This window comes from Colius striatus, chromosome 4 (genome assembly GCF_028858725.1).
Source record: "Colius striatus isolate bColStr4 chromosome 4, bColStr4.1.hap1, whole genome shotgun sequence".
In the NCBI taxonomy this organism is placed as follows: Eukaryota; Metazoa; Chordata; class Aves; order Coliiformes; family Coliidae; genus Colius; species Colius striatus.
The window spans coordinates 7323477-7348727 of record NC_084762.1 but is presented as its reverse complement, the minus strand read 5'-3'; the positions used below and the strand labels follow the sequence as shown (position 1 = coordinate 7348727).

General features: G+C 39.8%; 1 protein-coding gene across 3 annotated transcripts in view; it reads left to right on the top strand.

Annotated features, from left to right (window-relative positions):
* CTNND2 (catenin delta 2) overlaps positions 1-25251 on the top strand; it is a 496550-nt gene that overhangs the window by 208388 nt on the left and 262911 nt on the right. For 2 of the 3 annotated variants that reach the window (XM_061994768.1, XM_061994769.1), the window contains one exon: positions 21190-21362. The exons of the other annotated variant lie outside the window; for it this stretch is intronic. In XM_061994768.1, the coding sequence (XP_061850752.1) occupies positions 21190-21362 (173 nt within the window). The remainder of the gene's footprint in view (positions 1-21189; positions 21363-25251) is intronic. 3 annotated transcript variants of the gene reach the window in all.

Genomic DNA, 25251 nt, shown 5'->3' with positions numbered 1-25251 from the left:
TCTCAAAACCAAAGGCGATGATGTCCCTTTCCTCTGGAAAAGCTAATGGAATCTGACAGCCACCTTTTGCAAAGCTTCTCTAGCATAATGACGAGTCATCAGCCGAAATGTGGTCATCAGGTGATGAAAGGAAGACACTGTAAACCGAATGCAGAATTTTGATTGGTCACAATGTTTGTCATTATTTTTAAACACAGATTTGCAGTAAATGTCACAGCTAATGTGCCTGGCACGATGCAAAAAATTTCTCAGCCAATAATGTCACTAAGCCTTTTGTTAAGATGTTGCTTGTTCTGAACAAAAGTGGGAAAACATGATGAAACAATGTAAGCCTTGGTAATTTGCCCTGATTCTTTCTTTATTTGAGGGTGGGGAGAAACATATTCAATTATTAACATGGTAAGGATTGCCTTCCAGATATGATTCGATAGATTAAAATGAAAAACTGTCTGAAGAGATGGAAAATAAGAAAAAATAAACTTGGGAAAGATGAAGACAGTGGATAGAGAGAAGAAAACTAATACTGAAGCAAATTTATGGGGAAAACTAATACTAAAGAGGAGTGTCACAGAAAGATAGAACACATGGAGGAATGCAGATTGATGGGAAGGAGAATAAGGGATGTGGGCAAATGGAAAATAGTGACTGAGGAGTAATAGGATGGATTGTGTAAGGGACCAGCAAGGAAGGAACTGAGATCTGTTGAAGCAGGACATCCAGTCAGAGAGTTGAAAGCTTATTTTATGTGATTGGATGCTTTGTTTGTGGGATCAGGGGATCGGTGCAAAGAGAGAGAACAGAGTGATGAGAGTGACATTTGAGAGATTGAATAGTGATAGAGTTATGGAGAGGACAATAGCTGTCCCTAAGACACAGGCAGGTGCATATGCTCACAAGGGAGCAGGCTTCCCCACAGAGCTTCAAGCTTGATCATCTTCATTGTCAGGAAATATTTGTGAAGGCTTTTGTCACAGTGCCCTGTACTCCTCTGCTCCAGGCCTACCTCAGAATGAAACTAGATTGCTATTTGCCATTTATGGTTTTAATTAAGGATCAGATATATACGCCAAAGCTAACAGTTGCAGCTCTGCTAATCATTCATAAATGCAATTAGGATGTCATATACTGGATTTTCATTTTGGTTTGGGGGCCTTTTTCAGTTTAGAGTAAAATACCACAAACACATCAGACAGTAAAAATGTTACTATGTTTGCCAACTCAAAAGTACCAAAGTCAAGGCTGTCTGTACAGCATAATTTGAGTTTGTTATGACTGCATTATAAAATAATTCTTATTATCATGCCCTGTTTTGTACATTTTCTGTCCATGCCTCATTTACCCTAAAGCTAAGGCTCGGATTACACAGCATACTAGAGGGGAATTTCATCTGGAGTGCTTCTCACTTCTCTGAGCAATGAGTAGAACATACATACTAAATGAAAACAAAAATCTCATATGTGACAGTTCAGCTTTGCACTTAAAATTTAATTGTATCCCTCTTTTCTGTCCTAAAGTTCTCGTGTTATGCTTGTGAAATCTTCTACTGAGACGGTAGATCTTTAGGTGTTCCCAGTTAGTTCTCAGTTGTGCTGAGAACAAACAGCTTTCACCGAACGCTGTGGAAACACAGACTCAAATATATGAAGTGTGATATAAAAAGAAGTTTAAAACTCACTCTGAAGAGTCTCACACACAGTGATAGTATTTCATAGACACTTTTGGTCTTAATTCCTTCAGTCTCCAAATAGGAAATGAGATGTACATAAATGTCTCACTTTACAGGTATTCTATAAATCATTATCCATGCTATATTTGAAATAAATGTTGTGTGTGATACAATAACCCACTAGGATGCTGGGTTGATTTTTTTTCTTTTTTGTGTTGTACATTTTTCAATGAAGGCCTGAGGTCATGCAATAAAAAATAAGGCAGCTACAAGACCCTGAATAATTTTGCATTGTGTGCACTGGCAGTAAGGCAAGGAAGGAGGGGAAGAGCAATGATTCAGAAGAGGGAATTTAGTCTGGCATTTCCTAACTTTTGAGCTCTTAACTTTACAATTTCAGTTATATTTACTTCTGCACTGTGACTGCCTTGCTGTAGTTCAACTAACAAGGCCAACTGAGGAGAGCACTCCTAGCCTACCATGGCAGTTCTAGTCTAGTCAAGACAGCCTTTTAAAATCATAATATGAAAACCTGCCCAGGGATGTGACCACAGCCTCTTTTTCTGAACTCTGTGCTTCTAGTCTACCAAGTTAATCCACCAGTAGCTCTTCCTTTGTAGAGGATTAGCGTGTCTGTAGTAAGAATCTTTACAATTCGGCTTCACACACTCTGATTTTGTCAGAATTAGTTTTAGAAAGTTGTCACATAGCAAGCAGCAAGATACTCTAAATCCCAAACATCACTTCACATGTGCTGTTCCTTTTAGTAGCAAATAAAAGCCATGAAAAAAGTCTGATGAGACAAGTCACATGAAAGGGGCTTACACAGGAAGAGTTCTGTATTGCTAAGAGAGGCTCAACTAATTATCTTTACCGAGTGTGAATCAGCAAATGCAGCTTTTATTTATTTGGAAAATTGGAAGCAGAGTGATGACTATTTTAAAAGTAATTATTGTCAAAGTTGGGCAGATTCACAGCTTTGTATTTTCTGTGGTTATGTTGACTCTGGGACAAGGTTCTAGGCATCTGAGAGGAGCTGCTGCACTGTTGCCCATCTCAGTATAAATTGGCTTCCCATAATCATGTGTTTCCAGTCACAAGGGAACAAACAAAAAGTAAGGAAACTTCCAGAATTACACAAGAAGTTGCAGCTGAGTTAAGACCTGAACCTGTATCTCTGTGGTCTAGTCCCCTGTGCTGCAGTGATTTCTCATTATCTTTACATAGCTATAGATCTGTCACCACTGTATCACTCCAGCTTACATCAAACATGATCTGACAGGTTTAGTGGAATCAGGGCGGAGTTCAGCCTGCCCTAAGTGTTTGTGGGGATGTCAGCAGCAGAACGATGGCAGTCCATACATACCCTCAGCCCCTGAGGGTAGGCAGGTGCATTAGATACGGTGTGTCCTTGGAACTAGCCTTGTCCCTCAGTGTCACTGCGAGGGCATTTGATCCTTCCTCCTCCCTGCTTTAGAACACGGTAACACCCAGCATGGCAGCCTGGAGCTGGCTGCAGAGCTAGCTGCTCCACTCTGAGACTGCTTCTTCCCTCCACCATTATCTCTTTCTAATGGGAACTCAAAAATACTGCTTGTGACCAAAGGAACACAAATAACTATCACTTTAAAAAGATCAGGAGAAAGACCAGACATGTGGCAGCCAAGCTAATTGCTTATAAGACACTGGAGATGAGCTGTGGGAGAGGGACAGGAAGGCACAGTAAGTGTAGAACCTGAAATCACTGAGGAAGGAAACAAGCAGAGGGGAGACATTTCATTCAGGACAGAGATTATACTTGAGGTGTTTCAGACAGACCTAAGTCTCAGGAGTACTGAATAGTGACTGTAGCTCAGGAAAAGTATTTTCATGGCAGGATTGGTTAATGTAGTGGAGAAAGATGTGGAAAAAGACTTTTGCAAAGGTCATACATGTATTGTGGAGATCAAAATTCTTTCAGATTAGAAAGCCTGGAAAAGTGGAGGGTAAAGGAAATAGGACACATTTTTCATCCCCTTCCATCACTGCACTACTGCCTCAGAATCACACAACTACTTCAGATTCATTCCTTAAACAACCTAGTCAGTGTACCTGTTTTTTTTGGGAGGTTATTTTTCTTCATTTTTTTCCCCTCCATTACATCTAAGAAGAGGTAGAAAGCTTCATAGAAAGAAGGAGAATAAACACAGATACACAACTGTGTGAAGAAGGGCAATTGCTGAGGACATTTGTCATTAAGGCTCGATAAGGTCGCAGTCTGGCCTGCAGATAAGTGGGAAAGGTCCTGATGGATTGCCTGAGGCCCTCAGATGTTCATCCTCCATGACACTGAGAAACAGGGGGCCTCTGAGCAATCGCTGAGGACCAAACTACCTTTCCCTGCCAATGTTTGTCGATTTGCATTTTATAGATGGGTAATGTAAGAGTGAGATAAATGTAGAACAAGAGGCAGATATTGGTCGTGTATTTCTTTCCCTCCTCCTGCCTCCTCTGTACCCCAATCCCTGTGGGTCACTAGCATGCCACGTTGGAGGACTGCCGTGATACTAGCATCAAAACCATTTCTGAAATAATTAGCTGAAGCTCATTGAATCCTCACAGACTACAGTGAATCCTTACAGGCTACAGCAGGGGAGACAGGCAGTGGTTGCTCCTTCTGTCACGGCGGCAGCAAAATGAGGGTTAGACGGGCTGCCAAGATTACTGAGCAAATCCATTGGCACTTTCTTCCTGACTTAAACCACAGGCTCGAATGTCTCCTAATCCCAAAGTCTCTAATTTTAATTTGAAGTATCTATACTTAAATCTTTCATGCTATTTCCTTTGCTTCAGTCTCCACAAAATGAGCATAAGACCGGTCTTAAAAGGATTATGGGCCAGATTTATGGAGCTTTTGGTGTTTAAGTGTCTGACTGAAACTGAATCGTTCCACTATTTTTTGCTTGCTTTATCACTTCATGTGGAAAAACTCCTTCTTTGCTCTCTAAATCAATACCACAGACTACAGCCAGAGTTCTTATTGACATGGATCAGAAACTCTCTTGGATCAGTCTTCCAATTCTCTGACAGTTTTTAAATGCTGCATTTTAAAATTCAGTTGTAAAGCAAATGGCTTGTATTGGAGTTGCATTTTGTCCCAATGGACGTTGCCAGTTGACTCCACAGAATATTTTTTTTCCCAAAATATTTTCTAAAGATATTCTGGTTTATATATGTGACCTTTTGTCCTAGTGCCCAGGATTAATTGAAGAATTCAACACACCGAAAAGGAGATAAATGAAATGAAGATTAAATAACGCTGCCTTCTCGGCTAATGCTGTTTCAGAGTGCATTTCACTGAGGTGACATAGTGACAGAAATGTAGGTAGTTAAGGATGTCTCAGTCCTTCTGGGAAACAAAAAGCAGTGCTCACTACTGAGGACTCAATCCCACAATATATTAACCCTTAGTCACTTGAAATTATTTACCCAAAATGCAGTACAAATGGGTAGTAACATCATTTAGATGTCAATTTGTTTCCTCCAAAGAATGACTTATGTGACAAGAACTGATTACTTTTATCACATTAAATTATATATGGTTGTTGTATTAGACAGATGCAGTTTTCACTTATATACCTTGTTTGATTCTGAGGCTAAATAGATGAGCTAAGCTCTTGTTTTATTCCCTTCAGTTTTGTTTCAGCAGTTTCTTAGAATAAGAGAAATCCTCTTTACTCAGTGTGAAAGCAGATGTCCCAGTTTGAAAGAGCACTCCTTGTTCAACCTTTATGATTTTCATCCTTTATCAGCTGCTTTATTCATAAATACTGAAAATGAATTGAAACAAAAAGGCACTATTGACACAATGAATGTGTAAAAGGATGTGCCTTTATCTGTTTTCCATCCTATAGCTCTTGCTTTGTGAAATTGCCACCTGTCAGATGGCTGACAGGCTCAATGAGATGAAATTTGGCATCAGTGGACCTCACAATTTGTTGATAGATGAAGTTATTTCCATTTCATTATCTGCTGTGAGAGCCAAGGTGATCCAGCTGAGTCATTCTTTGTGCACACAAGGGACGTGTTCTCATGGGATCTCCTGGTAAACACAAACACTAATGGAATCATGTGCTCTTTGAGTACGTTTCAGAACTGAAAAACTGACATGTACATGTCCCTCTCTTGGTTTAGGGTTGGAGTCGTTGGAATAGGAATGGTAGAAATGAGTAACAATGGGTCACACCACTTTCCTTTCTGCTGCATTAATGCAAAGCTGGCAACTGTCTGACTGAAAGGTTCTTAGCTCCAGATAAATCCCTCAGAGTATAAGGTTTGAAGAAGTTTTGATTTATTGACAAAATTTCTGTCAGCATTGTAATATATTCAGGGTATGTATTTACAGTTGGGCATTTCGAATGCCTCTTCCATCTACCTGTTCTTATACAAATCTTTTCAATATCTTCAAAGCTTTGGAGTTTCAGAGCTCTCTTTGCACAATTTGTAACGGGGTAAATCTTCTGAAAGGTGGACACCTTTTGTTAGAGTGGTCTCACAGATATTCATTGTATGTTCTCACAGAGAAAGTTGTACAGAAATCATCTCAGCCGTGGGTCAAGTTCAGTCTTTTGAAGCAGTTGTTAAATACTTACATTTGTGAGAAACAGGGATAAGATATTGTTTCCTTCATCCACCTCTCCTTTCTGGCCCTAGTCTTGCTAAGTGTGAGCATGAAATCATTATCGTGTCATTTAACATCGTTATAGCCACTGGCTGGTGGCAAACACAAAGACCTCAGCAGGAGATTAATGTCTTTACAAAATAGCTGACCATGTAAAGTTTCTGTAGACTCATCACTAAAGCCTGCTAAGACATTAAGATTTGATAATATGAAACAGACTCTAGAGATGATCTGAAAGCCAGGTCTTTCATCCCAGTATCAGTGTTTATATCCAGTGTTGCCTCAGGAAATGCTCCATCAGCACAGAGCTTCCTGAGCTTGGACTTTATTGTTTTCAGCCTCTATCAGAAGCACAGTTCAAAGGTATTGAGAATAGCATCAGATGAAAAGTAGTTTAAACACTGACATTTAGTAGTACTTCATCACCTCTGCTCTTATCACAGGTATTGGAATGGGAAGGGACAAGTAAAACAGGCACATCTTTGTTGCTGACGTGTCACATCCTATCAAATACATAGCGGTCTTCTCACTGGAAAAGCAGGAGTGAAGTTTTCCTTTTTGGTCTCTTCCCTCATGCAGGCAGGAGGAAACCACTGCAAAGAGTCAAATTTAGGAGCAGGGCCACAGTATGGGGTCTCACTGCTGGGATTCCTGTCAGGCTTTGGCATCTACTTCACCAGCCATGGTCTACTGTGGGTTTCTAACAGTGGAGTGTTAGGGTCTGTGACTTGGGTCCAGTTGTTCTTAATCTTGCTTTGGTTTGCTGCCTGTCTTCGTGTTCAGGTGTGATTGCTTACAAACAAGAGGCCAGGTGAAGGCTGTAGGAACCATCATCATTCAGGGAAGCAGCTTTTGTCTCACCTGATTCCTCACAGATCGCACAGGGGTTGCTGTGAGTACCCTCCTGTGCAAGGCTTCAGTTGCTTCAATTCTTCTGTGGCTCTTGTGTAGATTGGTAGGGTTTTATAGGCTTCTCAAGGAGAAAGCACTAGAAGCCACTGGCAGAAGTATTGTTCAAAACATGATGCTCCAGAACATGCCTTTACTCTTGGACCTAAACTGCTGCAGGCTGCTCCTCAGGAAGGACTCTCCAGCTTGATATACTCATGCCATCCTAGTATCTCCCCCACACCTCTCCTTTCCCATGTTCTTGCCTTTTCTTAATGTCCCATATTTCCCTAAACTACCTGTTATTGTTTTACTATATCTTTATGTCTAGTGCTTCCCTTCTTGTTTTAATTTCATCTTTTCTTTTTCCAGTTCCTTTATCTTTTGTGTTCTCACACATCATGAAATAAAGCCTTAGGCTCTTGTCCCCAGAAGAGATGACAATTCATCCTCAGAAGCAAATTAAAAAAAGACCCTAAAAATCACACCACATTTTCTGTGTAAAACTGCCCTTGCTATCTGACTTTTTACATGCTTAACGCAGCTCCAGGTGACTGCACATTGCTCATTGATGTGTCATGTTGGGAGTCCAATGGTAACACTGTGACAACATTGCAAGTAAGTCATTTCTAATTTCACAGAATTACAAAATAATAGAATGGTAGAGGTTGGAAGGGACCTCTAGAGATCATCCATCCCAACCCCCTGCTAAAGCAGATTGCTCTCAATCAGTGAGGACAGGAACTCATCCAGGTGGCTTTGTAAACCTCCAGAGAAGGAGACTCCACACCCTACCTGGGCAGCTTGTGCCAGGGCTCCCTTACAACCTACCTCAACTTTATCAATAAGTATTACTAAGGTCCTCTCTCAGCCTTCTCCAGGCTAAACAGTCTCAGATCCTGCAGCCTTTCCTTCTCAGAGAGATGCTCCATTCCCCTCATCATCTTGGCAGCCTTCCTCTGGACTCCCTACAGAAGTTCCCCATCACTCTTTTACTGGGGAATCCAGAACTGGGCACAGGACTCCAGATGTGGCCTCTCCAGGGCAGAGTAGAGGAGGCAGAGAATTTCCTTCAAGCTGCTGCCCCCACTCTTCTTGATGCCTTTCAGAATGCCATTGGCCTTCTTGGCCACAAGGGCACATTGCTGCTCATGTTTAGTTTGCTGCCCATCAGAACTCCCAGGTCCCTCTCCACAGAGCTGCTCTCTAGCAGGTCAATCCCCAGCCTGTGCTGGTGCCCGGGGTTGTTCTTCCTGAGGTGCAGGACTTTGCACTTGTCCTTGTTGAACCTCATGAGGTTCTTTGCCCATTTCTCAGCCTGTCCACATCTGCACAGATCTGCACAGCCCTCTGGCATATCCTCCCAGTTTGGTGTCATCACAGATGGGAAGGAGGTTGCAATGCTTAGTCTGTGGCAAACACAAATCCTGCACAGGCAATCAGGTGTTCCCTCATCTACTACAGGAAGCAGTTGTTGAAACTCATTAGAAGATGACAGTGACTTACAGTCGCATCCATAGGAGCAGAACAAAGAAAGACTTTTGGCATTCGAACCTACAGCGCAAAAGAACAGCGGTAAATATTGTGTCTGTAGTACAGGCCAGGAAACAAATGCACCCACATCCTCACGACAGACTGATAAACCACTCGCCCTACTCGTGCCTCAGCATCGTGCCAGCGCCCGCGCTCTTGGCACAGTCACAAGTGCCAAGAGCCACATCGTTCCGGGCTCTGCCAGTGCCAGCTCGTGAGCATAAGCAGCGTGGAGATACAGCCTTGAAAAAGAGATAGCTGGCTTGTTAGCCTGTGGGAAATGATGTATATGGAACAGAAAATTTGGGCAGGTATGGGTCTGATTTCTTTTGTGCTACACTTGGTTTACATAGCTCTCAATAAAGTAGGATTTCTGTGACTTCAGTGATAACCGAGTAAGGAATCGCTTCTGTTTTTTTACCATTCTGGCCAAATGGAGAAATGTGTTTTCCAAGTGCAGAGAGTAGTACCCATTTGTGGACACTGCATGAGAAAGTAGGAGCGAAAAGGTGTCCTTTCTCGTTTATGGCAGAGGAATTTTTGGCAGATGAAAAAGATTGACATAAAATGTTGACCTTTTTGACTTACTTTTTAATTGACTTCTGAGGCAGCATGCTAAACACATTCTGAACTGGCTCGCCTCAGAGACCAAATAGCCATTTTTGTTTGTGGGCAGAAAAGGTTCAAGGTTTAAGCCTGTCAGAGGTTGGGGAAAAAATGGAGTTCTGCTTTGCACAAGAAGAGGAAACCTGTTTTATGCTCGTAGTTAAGTTCATAGAACAACATAAAAGCCTATTAGATCTACTGATGCCTTTTGTATTACATCTTAGTGAGTAGTTTTATCTTCTTTACAGTAAGAAGCTGGTGGGTGCTTTTTTAATTGTTGTTATTTTTCAACAGCCTAATTTAGGTCTATCAAGAAGAGATTTGTCCAATATTTTAATTTCTGATAATGCATTCAGCTTCCATGTGAGTCATGTTTGTGTGATGTCTGTAACCATCTCACTTGATTTCCTAGAAATGAAACAGGAACATATTAGTTTAATGCTGTCAATAGCAGCTTTATGCTGCGCCAGGCACAGGGGGTGACTAGGAACACTTGACATTCACAGTTAGTCTTCAAAGGTATAAAATACTTCCAAAAAATTAGAACTTAATCATGCAAAATATGTTCTTAATTTACTTGGCTTTTTCTTTTTCTGTAAACAAAGACCACGCTCCATTTCAAATGTGGTTATTCTTTGCAAAATGGGAGACTGATAATGAAAATACAAATTAAAAGATAACAGCTATTGATGCCAAAATTCAGTGTTTCCCCAAAGGAAACGTGACAGTTCCTTCTGAGTCCACACCTCCTGTCTGTGTTGCTGCATGCAACATTTGATTCTGTGGTTCTATGGCGTTGGATTCGATGATCTTAAAGGTCTTTTCCAACCATTATGATTCTCTGCAGCAACTCCTCCTGCATGCAAGTTTCTTCATGTGGTCACATTCAGAAATGTATCTAATCCCATCCAGAAGCTCAGTTCAGGTACTGTTCTGCTGTAGTTCCACAGTGATTATTTAAGAGATAGCAAACGTCTGTTACAGTGGAGTACTGTTATGACTTCTGCCACTCTTAATATTGAGTACCACCTGCAGAGATTCACAGAATTAATAGTCACTGCCTGCAAATCATGCTTTTTGTGGAAATCAGTTATTTATATTCTTTGTGTAATTCACACCATGTCTTAGGCCACTGACAAGGTTTTGTTGGCAGAGGCTTCTCATGGAGGTGTAACAATTCCGAGCAGAAATTTTACTGCCAGAAGAGCTCCAGATCATCCATCCTTAAATACTCCTAGATGGAAAGTTAGAGGATATTGTTATTTCTCTTTTTGTCCTCCACAGTGTAGAAATGGAATTTAGTTATTATCCTTGCTGCCCTCCTTGTTTCTGTGTCATTTCTCTCTATTGTTTCTATAAAGCACATCGTCCTAACAGCCAATGATAAATTATCTGTCAGAGATTTTGATATTTGCAGAGTTTAGCAAGCAATTTCATAAAATATGATTAATCTTCTACAAAATAAGTTGGTTTAATCTTGGAGTCATTTGAAAATTTGCAGTAGTAGGTTATCCTCATTTTTAACCTAAATTTAGGATAGCTTTTTCTATTAAAAGAAAAACAAAGACAAGGGCAACTTCTATACTCTGAGCTTAAAATATATATAAAACTATTCGTGCTCAGTGAATGTCTTTAGGTCTCATCCTTTAGCATCTTCAGTAATTTCTCTAATTACTAATGAAACTCCAGATTTTTTCCCACTGTCAAATGTTATTAAGTATTGCTTATAAAAGCAGATCTCTCTATATTCCATTTCAAGCAAATATCTGGACTAGCACTATGTGTGGTACAGTATAGAAGGCAAAACAGACACTATCTGAGTGAGTAACACTGAAGTTACCCTGTTATATATTCCATGAGTCTGCTAGTATTTCATATTTGCAAGACATTTCCTGACTTCCAGAAGACTTATGTCTTTCACTAGAAATTCTGTTCTCTTATATCACCTAAACATTTTTTGCCATAAAAGTTATCTATCCCTAAAGAAATTCTCCCCTGTGAAATACTTCTTTACTAAGATCAGCCATTGATGAGCTACTTACTTCTCTGGTTTGCTTCCTGTCCCTCAGAGATGGATAGCTGATGGATTTTAACTACCAGGCAATATTTTGCAAGTGACAAAGGTTTGAAACACGATTCTCCCAAACACCAAGAGGAGATCATATTTTCCTCTCTGTAGTCCTAGTTTAATCGCACAGATTCCTCTTGTTTGGAGGCACTTCATTAGCTGGAAAACAGTTAGTGTCAGGTGTCCTCTCTGAATTAGACATTAGTGCTAGGCCCCCAGCCCTGACTGGGATTTGAATATGACCATCAGAAAAACCCACAATCTTTCAGTAATCAAGTAGTTCTTCTGGGAGAGAGATGCAGGCCTTATTTTTTACCTATGCACTTCAAGTCTAATGTTTTTCTACTACTTCTTGGACATTTATGGTGCTTTGCTGTCCCTTGGAGTAGTGATTTATTATTTCAAATCCTAGCCAACACCTCTGTTTTCCTCTCATGTTAGTGGCAGAATTTTTATCTTGTTTAAAAAGTGTATGATCATAGAATCCCGGAATGGTGAAGGTTGGAAGGGACCTCTAGAGCTCATGCAGTCTAACCCCCTGCTAAAGCAGGTTCCATTCAAACAGGAACACATCAGCATCTAATAAAACTATTTTCTATTTCCAGTTCACTTACTCTTGAAATAAAGTGTTGTTCATCATTCATGCCAATAGCAATTGGGTCAGAAGGGATATCCTTGTATTGTTCTCTTATATAATGGTATCAGACTAGTCTTTGCATCGTTTATCCAGATATTTATAATTTATAGAATTCCTGGATGAAAATGAACTTATTCTACATTTCTGAGTGCTCCCACCAAATCCTATTTTCCAGAACCTAAGAATAGCTTCTGCAGCAACACTAAAGCCTTTTCCTCTATTTGTAGGTAGAACATAGCTCTCTTAATGCTGGTAGAGCATGGTATTGCATATAAATTACATTCCTCTTTTTGTAAAGCAAGTTTGTTTTCAGTGTACTCATTTAAGAACTGCTGCCTCTCATCTAAAGAGATGTGTTTGCTTCAGAACAAGGGAGCTGCTTATCATTTAGCATACAAATGATTATAATTTATTTCTTAATTTAATATATGCATTTTCTTCCCCCACACTTCCTTTTTTCACAGTTTTCTTAATTACTAGGATATGGAATACCTTTGTTACAAGTTTTTCTTATAATATAAAGGTTCTGATATCTTTACTGTTTAATATCTCCTATCATTTGATAGATCTGAAAATATTTTTCTAGTACTAGTCCTGGATTTGAAGGGAGAATGGAGACAATGCTTATTACTATTGTTGTATTATAGCTACTTGTTACCTTCTGTTTGAGATCTGGCTAATAGATCCTTCTGAATAAAATCCTTCTTTTCCTAAAGAATCTGTTTGACCACTTGTAGCTGACAGGATTTGTTTTCATCTTCAGATCTTAAGTTTTGCCTTGGTTTAATCTCTCATTTTTCTACCTCAAAGAGAGTAGAGAGTATCATCTTCTTATGATAGCCACAAAAGTCTGTCATCCAGTTCCCAGGGTTTTCCCCCCAAACTGCCCCTGTCTCTGCTGCTTCCACCTGCACTTTTTGCAGCTTCCCCAGAGACTAGAAAATGGGGAGGAGGGGAGATGTCTGTACTTAAGTGGCAAGGTGGCTGCTCCTTGCCACCCCCTGGGGCACTTGCTGGGCTTCCCTTCCCCTCTCCTTTTCAAATCCAGCCTAAATTATCTCATCGAGAATTTCTTCAAAGAACATTTCAGATGACATAAAAAATAGGCCATGCTGCAACAGAAGGGTTTAAAACAAACAAATGTTCCTTACCCTTCTGATCTGGAGAGGAAAGTTTGCTCCTCATCCCAGCTGGGTATGCAGCTTAATTCTGGGACTTGAACTTCAAAAAGAAGACGTACCAATGAGATTAAAAAGTTAGTATCACTGGGAACAAGTCTGCCCATCTTTAACTATCACACCCTCTTCTTTATTGTCAAATACTTTGGAAGGACACTGGCAGGTTACCATGAAGGGCTAACCCTGATGTTATTGTCCATTCAGTCTAGTTCTAGGATTCACCCAGGATATCAAATACAGTTGAACAGTGAAAAATTCAGCAACTACTTTACAAATACTTGATCTGATCTTTTATTTTATTAAGTCTGTCTTAAGCAGCCATTCCTTTGCAAAACTGGGCAACAAATCAAACCCAGCCTTAGGAGCACTTAGCAACTGTGTACCGTGAGGATACACACTTAAATGAACTAACAAAAAAGGTACGTTGTAGGGTAGGAATCAATATTTTACCCTCAAACTAAATGACCTGGGAGGTAGAAGAAGCAGTAAGTGATTTGAAGTTCTTAATTAGGTATATACTAACAGTTTGGAGATGGTTCCACTCTCTGGGATATAAGGCACCTCAACCTGTTAACTCTGTAAATGAATGTTTAAAGGACATTAAAGGAGTTTTGCTGGTGCATTCTTTCAGCTGTTACCCAAAAGAGCAAAGCAGGTTGGAGAATGTGTGAAATGATTAATTACACTAATTAAAAACACTTTATTTACACTTACTCTATAATTTATCGTTACTACTTCTGTCAGTCGGTCGAAGGTGAGTGAAGTGTAGTTTATAATTGGTATGGGAGCTAATTAAATGTTCATTCAGGCATGTTTTGGTCTATTTCCTATGTCAATTAGAACTGGCATCACAATAGACGACTGGCCAGATGGAAATGTATAACACAGTAGTAGTGTTCCACTTTGGTTGGAGAAAGAAATGTGACCCAGTAAACCAACTGACTTCAAATCTGCAGGAGAGAAAAAAAAATACTCCTTTAACTTGTGTGATGTCTTTGTTGGGAACTTCAAGTGAAAAACTTATATCACAAGCATACAATTATCTCATGAGGGCTGACTAGGTATTTGTTTCCTTAGTTTGTAGTGTAATTATTTTAGCCAATTCAGAAATAATTATTGCAAAGAATTAGAATACTGAACTAATCACTCCCTTATCTTGTAAAAATATAACCATATATAAACAAATATAACACTGTATATAACTTACATACATCATACAGTAATTATTCTACAATTCAACAACTAGCAGATAATGTATTGTTGAATAGTTGTTCCACAATAAATTGTGCTCTGTAATGTAATGTATGAGTCCTCTTTCATAATTCAGCCTCTTTTTTTGTTCTGAAGAGTGACCATACTATTCCTATAGTGTCATCTTGTATTGTCACATCCTATGAAGCTACAATTTGTGAAGCATTGCATGAGGTACTGCCATCTAAGGGTTAAGAAACAGGAGTAACTTTTTGAGTTTGACTGGCATACACTAGACATGGGCTGTCTTCTACATCCCCATAGGAAACAATTTCTTTTCTTTGTGTGAGTTCCTCCTTTACAAGAATCCCACATTCATCTGGCTGTTTAGCTTGGTGACTCAGCAACAGTGCTACAGTGTAAGATAGAAAAAGTATAAAGTTCTCTGGATTTGTAATGAAGTTAATGCACAGATCCCTGCCACCTTAACTTGCTATCAAGCACATAAAAATATGTATCACAAATACTGATTGTGCTTAAATCTTACCAGACTTTTCATCATGTGTTTGTTTTTAAATTCCCACTCATAGGATATACTTCTGTGCCTCCCATTTCTAATCAGTGTACTGGAGCAGTCTCTCAGCACTTAGAAAACTGCTTAACTTCTGACATTGCTAAGCTCCTCAGAGCCCAAGTTCTTACTGGGTTTCTTACATGAGATACTCTTCTGGTTATGACCACTATGGGGTACAATTCAGGTGAGCTCTGGTACTTGCATGGTCACCAGACAAGGTCATACCCTCTAGGGGAAAGTGGTGACCTACCAGCTCTGATTGCCAGCCAAGTTCCCTGGCTTCTCAACTACTGTCACTGCTGATGCCTGGTTTTGGTTTAATCTCACACTGACACTCCAGTCAGCATTAATGACTATTCATTGACTCAAACTTCAGTACTGTCCCGATGCATTTTGTTCTTTGTTTCTTTACTTTTTCTGTTTGTTCTTTTCTGTTTTGTTTTGTTTCTAATAGACTCTTTTCTCTGCTTAGTTTGGGCATTATGCCAGCCAGGGCTGAGGATCACTGTAGGCAGCTGAGCACCCAGCTTCTCTTGGGGTTTGCTTCTAAGGGAGTGAGCAAAGGAAAGCTACATGCTGTATTTCTGGAGTCTGGCAATGCCAGAGAGCACGGAATCCCCTCTTGTCACAGGAGGACTAGCAGAAAGAAGCATACTTTTAAAATCTGGAGCAGTGGTGCTGACATACTTGGTCTGCTAAACATTTCCAATACAACTAAGTACTCCTTTACCAGTATAATATCTCTTAAAAATCGATTTTGTACTGTACATTCAATTGGTACATTTTCTCTGTTAGCACTCACCAATTTAACACACTTAGAATGTCTTTAAAAAGTGATTTGACTCCTACTGAAATCAGCAAGCATACTCCCATGGATTTGAATATAGTAGCCTTAGCCCTTGGCAGTTTCTGAGCATACAAAAATGAACATTTTGGACCTTTCTCCAGCGTATAAATTGGATTGTTCTGATGAAATGTAGGTATAAAGTCAGTTGCAGAAGTCAATATTTTATTCTGAGAATGAGTATATTACATAAGAGCAAAATACACTCTTGTTCACATGATGGAAAGTTTCTTTTATCTTGTTTTAAGTATTCTGAAAAGTGGTTTGAAATAAAGGAAATCCAAGGGGTGACCTAAATAGGGAAGTGTGGTAAAGCAATTATTTTAAAAATATTATAAAACTTTATTATTCTATTGCCATTCTTTAAAACAAACAAACAAAAGACTTACTGGTCTGTAATATCACTTCTTGCATAGAATAATTAGAATAGTAGAATAATTAGAAGTTTATGTGTATTCATTATATACCTGTAACTAATTTTTTGTTGCCTAAGCAAACACTGGCAAAGCTTGAACAGTAAATGCAGATACTGAGAAGTATCCTAGTATTGTGCTGTTTTGAAACAATATTTCTACATGCCAAACACTCAATGGTCAAGAATATTTTTAAAAATAATAATGAAATGAGAGTTTTAGGTTGTAATCTGGTTTTATCTTGCTTGGTTTGGGTTTTTTTTTTTACTGTGTGTGGTGGATGAAGGAAGAGGAGTTGGTCTGAAGACAGCAGAAACAACAGGCCAGATATTTCATTTTCAAAGAAAATACTGCTCTTGAAAATAAAAGGACAAATGTTTTCATAATTTCCTCTTTTTTCCCCCAGTTTTGACCCGACCATGGATGATAATAGTAACCTGGATTCTTTGTGTCACTTCAGTTCCCCATAATCAACTGTTACTGTGACATCCTTGAATTAATAAGTGTCATCATTTAAGAGCACTCACTTCCTTGCTTTGGTTTTAAATAGGTACAGTGCACCTATTTCAGCATTTCACATTGTATTTATTGTTATTCAAAAAGAAAAACAATAGGCCATGAAAAAATGCTGCCAGGGCAGTACCGTGTCCCTCACAGGGGAGGGCCACAGGAGTAGCTCATCCTGCAGCTTCCCCGACTCCTTGTCAGAAGTAGGTGGATGCTATGCAATCTCTCTTACTATTGCTTGTGATGGAGTCTGTAGCTCACCAGTTCACATTTATGGCCATATGTGATATAGTAAAGGCCACAGATTGGCCTGTTCAGTGTGACACTAGGGCATGCTGTTTGTGTCAAATGCAATATGGTTAGGAAGGCAGCAAGTGTGGCCTTGAGTGCTGCTCTTTAGTGACAGGACTCGGGGTAGGGCCAAGTCCTGCACTGCATCAGATTCTCTTCTCTGTGTTGCTTGAAGTAAGTGTGCCAGGTCCTTTCAGGTGCTCCAAATCTCTGAAACTATTAGGGTTTTAAAAGTATTAGTCATTTAATAGCCAACAGACCTACCAGTAGGAGGGGTGGGTTAATATAAAGTAATTAAAAGGGCTTCACAAGAAACCTGCCCCCTCCCCTCACTGCCTGAGTGAGTCCTGTCCTCTCATTTTGCCACACCTGCCAGCACCTGAAATGCCAGAGCACAGAGGACACTCTTGTTTCCCTTCTCTGATTCCTAGAAAAGTCATCTGCTCTCCATCACCTCTGAGGGAGGTTTCATTGGGGATTGGCTCACTGATGTAGGTAGGTGTGTCTATCTTTGTTCTCGCCTGGTCTTCTCTGTGCTTCAGCAACTTTCCCCAGCTTAAGTGCACTTTGTCTATGTCCCAAACTGTATCCTCATGCTCTTGTTCTCCTTTGAGCTCCTTACTGAGCCAGATTACAGCATCTAAGGTGAGGAAGATGAGAAGCCATGTGCACTGCTCAGCTCAAGGTTAAAGAGGAAGAGGAGGCTATTGTCTCTACTACATGTCCACCAAACTGGAGACAAATTAATTAATTGTGATACCCTGCCCCATCTTTTGAAGTTAGTCCACAGTGGCATCTCTTGCATTAGTTTCCTAAATTTGCACTCATGTCTGTACTATTTTAATACAGGATGAAAGTGGCACTGACCAAATAAGTGGGAATTTGGTACTGTCCACTATGAATGATGCAACACTAATATTCTTTCACAAGGCAAATGCATTTTTTTGTGGTGGTGCAAAACAAAGGGGAAAACAGGTAGTTATATCTTCACTGTAACCCCAGACAGAAACAAAATGAAGCATGATTTTTTTTTAAAGCAGTACTACAGATACTCAGTATATGCTAAACTAAATCTTATGAAGTTGCATTTGTCTTCCAGCTTATTTTAAGTGGAAATTCAGTAGTTAATTATGTAGCATTAAGGGAATTAATAAGGCTGAATAGTTCCAGTAGTTAACTAGTGATTTTCAGTGCCTAACTGAAAATAGAGAATTTCCAGCAGCCTCAGCTCTTCTGAAATGAAAAATAGTTGTACGAACCCTTTTTTTTATACCAACACAAGAGAGGTTAAATTTTTGGCCAGAAAGAAACAGTAGTTTGTTGTCAAGAGCTGTCAGTATATATATAAATACACAAACAAACCACTGTCTTCTGAGTGAGCTGCAGGCTCTGCAGAAGGTTCGGGTTTACGTTCAGATTGAAATCTCAGGAATTTTAATGAAAGCAGCAATCCATCTTTTCCCTGTCAGACAAGATGGGACTGATTGTAATCTCCAAATCCTGAAAAAAGGAACGTGCTATTTTTTTTTCAAGATCATGCTGATTGATCTCAAATCTATCTTATAGTTTGCATGCTTGGTTTAGACTTAGTTATTTACAGGTGACCAGCCAGAACTCCATTCTTGAGAAAAGTGAGGTTATTTAAAATTTAAATACCTATTTGTCTGTCTCAAGTGACTTTGTAATTACTTTATCGAAATGTTTGTGTGTTTTAATTGTTCATTACTGCTTGTAACAGTACAAAATAAAAACTGTTTTACGGTAGTGAACTAAAACAGTATGCTCCATACTTTTTACTAGGTTTCTTTCTCTACAGTTTGGATAAGCTTCTTAAATTGCATTAAGTATAAGCTAAAGAGTGCAGGTAACCCATCTATGTGATTCTAGCTATCTGTCTCCCTTAGTGAAGCACAGTAATATGAAAGGAACACTTGAAAGCTAGATGCAACGAAAATTTAAACATACTGAGTTCATAGCACATGATAGTTTAATCATTATTTAAGGTTTAAAACTGTCACAGCATAATTACTTTCAGAATGAGTATAAACACTTTCATGCACAAAAATTGCTTTCCTGCTGCAACTTTTGCCCCTCCTAGGAAAGTTATGCTTTTGTGAATTCTCTGAACTTAATAATGCCATTTGAACACAGGCATATTCTCAGTGACAATTCAAAATCCAAGAGGTTAAAATAAAGTCTACAGACATATTTTAAAGCTAAGCTTGGATTTTCTTTATGCTCTTTTAAAAATTCTGTGAAAATATTTATTTCACCAAAGAACAAAATTTGCAACAAAGCCAGTAAAATGGAAAATGCTTAGTAAACCCTATTTATAGATCCAAGGAGTGGAAAGCTACCAAATGTTGGATTTATAAGCACCCATGCAGGATTACATTCAGCTCTTCTATGCATGTGATACGTTTTTAATAACCTCACAGCATACATGGAGCCATGCCTCCTGCACTTGTAAGGAAAATACAAGGACCAGAACTCTTATTTCTAGATTCATCCTGTGTCTGGAATATTCTGATGAAAGGCTATGCAGTATAAATTGTGTTGATACCTAAAATTGTGTCCTAATCCCAGTCTGCACTTAGATGCAAACACTTCTGCCTTACAGAGCCTACTATGATTTGTTTATAATATAAGCACTTTGGGTCAGATTTTGTAAAAGATCAGTTGCAATGGTTCTGCCATTTCTGAGAAACAGGCTAGGGAAAAAAAATACTCTCCATGTTAATTTGGCAGTGGGGTTGTTTGCACATTTTCTAAGTGGAAATCTTTAGCAGCAGCTGTGCATCCTTGTAGCAAAGTTTCAAAAGGTCATAAAATTTGGCCTTTGTATCAGGAACGTACTGGGAGTTATTTCTAGTAAAATTCATTGGAATTTTGCCATTGTGAGTCTTTTTAAAACTGAACTTTTCACATGTTCTGTAGGAGCAAAATCAATGTAATCGTTTCACATCCCTTAAGGCTTGTGTCACCTTCTGTGAGCTTGTTAGTGCTAACCAGAAGGTGAACCTATCATCCACATGGAGCTGCTAAATATGCTACAGATGATAGCTGTTGGGTTGAAGGTAGGCTTCTTTGTAACTCATGCAATAGTCAAGGCTCTTGTATTTCACTTGATGACACTGTGGAAGAGTTATGTAGTTTATTGAAAATAAGAAGAAACTAAAATCAGTGAAGGCATAGGGAGAGATTAGGTGGGTATTCTTTGATTTAGTTCTTCATATATGGAGACAGAATTGTGTTCACCATTAGAAATGGTTTGTGGGAGGACATGTCTAAACCACACGACAGTGCAGCATAGGAAGAGCCTTTCACTGATATATTCTCTCAGGGCAAAAAAATTGCTAGGGGCGTGTGATAACCTAAATCATTTGTGCACAAACCTCATGAATATTAGAACATGGTTTAGTTTCATAGAACAACTAAACAACTGTGGAAAGTGTCACTGTTCAGGCTCCCAACATGCCCAACAGTCTGGCAGCCCCAGTTTAAGCTCGCTGGCTGCACTTGGCTCTCCTGCCACACAGTGCTGTGATGAGGAAGACAAGATAGCCTGACAAAAGAGTCATCAAAGATTCACTGAGATCAGGATGAATCCTCCATGATGAGAGGAGCTATTAGTATTCCAAAGGCTGCCATCCATCCCTACAGGTACCAAAGTATTACATCACTGCATATTGGGACAGAGTGGCAGAAATCAATAGACCTAATGTGCTGGGAGACCAGGAAGGGACGAGTTAGCCTTTCCCATGCAGAAAGATTGGATATAATTAAGTTAAATAAACAAAGCTTATCCTTAGAAAAAAAGAAGAAAACTCATCAAATATTCTGAGCTGAAAACCAAGGCTTTTTTATCGAATGGTATGACTGGGTTTGTTTAGGCAAGAATGTCTTCACCACTCAAAACCAGACATTCTTTTTGCAAAGAAAGCAATGTGTTCTGTAGATTGAACACAATAATGATAAGTAAGTGGGAAAGAAGCAATTTAATGTGTATGATTTTTATTACTGAAAAGCCAAAGCCACATATATTTGATAATTTCAAGGCTCACTGGACAGATAATATCAGGTATGCTCTTTGGCTGAGACTTTCTGACTGCTCTCAAATCCTGTCCCTGCAGGGCCCAGCCTCCTCTCCCAGAGCACTCTCCAGCTCAATTCCAAACCTGAAGGGTCCTTCCAGTACTCGGCCAGCTACCACAGCAACCAGACCCTCGCCCTGGGCGAAACAGCAGCCACCCAGCTCCCAGCACGCAGCAGTCAGGCCAGAGGTGCCATCCAGAGCTACGGCCAGGTACGTGTCCTAGAGCAGCCCAGGTCTCTCACACATGAATTTGTATGGGGTACCTCCCAGGAAACAGCTGTTGGATGCCCGCCAGCACATGAATGTCTGCCTTTACTGTGTCACATTTATCACATGTGTGGTGGCATGGAGTTACCACCTCAATTTTCCTAAATTTAGAGTGAGCTGGTTTGTGTAGTAACAAAACAATCCTGATTAAAAAGGAGGTTTACATGCCACTTTTACTTACTCACTTGCACATTCACTTTGGTGATAGCATGTTTAGGCATTTAAGTATGAACATTTCTGTGACTCTGCTGAGCCCTCCCTGCATTGTAAGTGCCAGCAAACAAAAACAAAGCTAATGTGACACCAGATGTGAAACCTGCTTGTGATACCATGCACTGCCTGGTGCCATGGCCTAATCCCAAGTGTAAGAATCATTTTTTGCATTTTTTTCCTCCCCTATATTGTAAAGGTAAGCAGCTTATCGAACAGCATCCTGATTGTTTCATATACTCATGAAAACTTTATAAACCTCTTTTCCCATCTAAACATCCCTCCAAGCTCTTGACATGTAACTTTCTCACCTTCTGTGCTTTTCACTGCAACATCAAAGCCTCTCGCTGGGAAGTTAAGCTTCAGTTGAGACAAAAATTTTTAGAAGCGTTGATGCTTCTGTACATAAACAAAGTCTGACTGGGTTTCGTTGGTCAGCTCAGGTTATTTTCTCTATTTTAGCTATTAACTGCCCCAGCAAAGCAGACACTGTGACACTGGGACGCTTTATCATTCAGGATTCTGTAGAAGGGAGTAGTATTTGAATTTCAAAGCCTTAAATTGCTAAGAGATTTCAAGTATTATGTAGCCATTGCACAGCTTGTGGGATACCAAGAGACATACAATATTCTGTTCTCTCAATTTGCTCAGAAAAGCTCCCTGTCCTCTAAGACTGAAAAATTAAATAAAGCACGGTGAAATTTAATTTCAAATTGGGTAAGTACTTTGTTTTTTTCCTTCTAGGAGGATTTAAAATGAACCTGCATAGTGCTTATGCCTAAGGGTTTTCCTGTGTTTGCCAAAGAGAACCTCCCTGATGTTCTTTGGGATTGGAGCCAGCAGGAGAGCAGGATTCCAGCTAGAAAGAAAAAGGAGGCTAAAATATCCAGTTTTAGCCTGGGCAGATGTCATCAGGACTGTACCCTGGGGGTTAGTCTGAAAGAGTATGATGCGTTCTTCAAGGAGGCTAGAAGAAGTAAGACTATGGAAAATTATCAGGTTGTGAGAGCAACAGAGCCACAGAAACAAACAGTAAAAATAAAGGAGAGGGGAGGGAGAAAGAATCTTATTTAAAAAACAGGCAGGAAGGGAAAGTGTGCAATTGTCTAGGGGTTAAAAGTAGTGATATTCTAAAGATAAGTTTTATCATAGTCATTGACAGAAAAGGATGAATTTATGGAGAGGGGAAAAAAATCAATGATCTAGAATTCCTTCCCTGAAATTACACTGAACAGCCATTGCTTAGATCTAAAAAGCTCCCATAAACTCATTTACTTCACAGAGAACTGGTTACTTTCAGAAAGGTGACTAACTTCAGTTAGTAAGGCTGCCCAGGGAGGATGTGGAGGCTCCTTCTCTTGAGGTCTTCAAGACCTCCCTGGATGCATTCCTGTGTGATTTGATCGAGGTGGGCTTACTTTGGCAGGGGCGTTGGACTAGATGATCTCTAAAGGTCCCTTCCAAGCCCCACCATTCTGTGATTCTAAGGCAACCTTTCCTATCTTTTTGTTTTCTTGCTATGAGAGGGCAGAAAATAGGTTTTCTTCCTGTGTTCCTCCAGATTGTATGGTAGATGTTCCCACAGGAAGATAACTCACAGAACATAACTAAAGGTCCCTTCCAACCCCTACCATTCTATGATTCTATGATCATCCTGCTTGACAAGTTCAGGTCAATAAAAAGATATCTTGAAAATGTTAACAAACTGCCATATAAACTATGAATTAATACCATTAAAGAAACATATAAAGGAGATTTGAAAAGAGGTAAAGAAGAGAGAAGAGGCAAAAGTTAAAAAGTTCTGAATATGACCATTGCTGATCCTGCAATTAAGGAGAAAAAAAAAAGTCAATCCTTAGAATTGTTTTGCTATCCCTATTATAATTAAAATAAGCCTCAGGAGTCAAAACTGCTCAGATTGTGAGATTGTGACAATTTCCTTTGGTATTTGTGTGCAAGGCATACAGCTATCTCTGAACATGAATGATAGCCCAAATGCAAGGAAGAAAATATGTAAATGGTCCCAAGGCCAGCTGTGACAGCATGAACAATCTCAGAAAATGCAATTATATATAAAAAAAAGATAAACTAATTAGTCTTGGGACTTCCTGTATAGTGCTGCAAAGTGCAATCTCACATTTTTTGTCAATTCAGAGGACTTCATTATAGAACACAGAGCTTTTCTGCTGCTTTGCCTACTTTAGAACAGACATATTTTATCTTCTAAACACTACTGGAATAAGATTTCTCAGCAACAACTGCTCCTCTGGTGGGGAACTACTCCTCTGTTGCCCCACTGAAAACAACTTTTTAGACTTGGCTGCTTGATTATCTGCCCAGACAAAATGTAAAAACGTGAAAAATAAGGACTTGACTTCTGGTTAGATGTGGCAGATGCTGCTGATGAGTTTAAAAACTGGATTCCAAATACAATCATAAGAATTTTTCTGTCATTAAAGGAAGCAGATGAAACTTTAAGATGGATTTCTCTTATTACAACACTGACAGAGAATGTTCACTAGTGTACCTTATGGTAACAAAGAACTGATCTGCACAATGCTGGCTCAGTCCTACAACAAGTCATGATTACAGCTTGCACCGCTGCTTTAAAACCAGAGATTGAGCATCTCTGGGCACTGAAAGGATCTCACACAATTCTGTTTGTGGATGCAGAAGGCTACTATGTGGTATTACCTACCTTCATTTATACATATGACCTTCGATATTGGGATCAGGTAGGCTGACAAGTTTTCCTGATAGTGTTGGGGTGTATTTTGCAAACACAGTATAGCCATGACCTCTGTGATAAAATCAGAAGGAACAGGTGGAACAGGCCACGTTTGAAAAATCCAGAGGTATAGCCTGGCATCTATTATCACGTAAGTGCATTTGAACATAGGTAGTATCTTCCTAGTTAGGTCAGGAACTTATAAATGCAGTCCTGCAGAAAAAAGACCTGCAGGAAAAAGACAGGTGCTGCTAAAGGACTGAAGTCTGCATCCCAAAGACCTGAGAATGTTAAGCATTTTCCATACCTTCTTCTGCGCTTTGTAGAAGAGGGTTGGTAGGGTACCAGAGAAGAGTGATGCCTTGAGTGAAGCCATATCATCATAGAATAATAGAATGGTAGGAGTTGGAAGGGACCTCTAAAGACCACCTAGTCCAACCCCCCTGCTCAGGCAGGTCCACCTAGATCAGGTCACACAGGAATGTGTCCAGGCCGGTTTTGAAAACCTTCAGAGAAGGAGCCTCCACACCTTCCCTGGGCAGCCTGTGCCAGGGCTCCCTCACCTCACCACCACTTTTCCTTAAGTGGAACTTTTTTGTGTTCCATGTCCTACCCTATGTCCTATCACTGGATACTACAGAAAAAAGTGTTGTCCCATCTTCTTGACACACACTTTTTATGTACTTGTAAGTATTATTGAGGTTCTTTCTCCCTTGGTCTCCTTCAGGCTGAACAGCCCCAGATCTCGCAGCTTTTCCTCACAAGATGCTCCAGTCCCCTGATCATCTTGGTAGCCCCGTACTGGTCTCTCTCCAGAAGTTCCCTGTCTCTCTTGAGCTGGGGAGCCCAGAACTGAACACAGGACTCCAGATGAAGCCTCACCAGGGCAGAGGA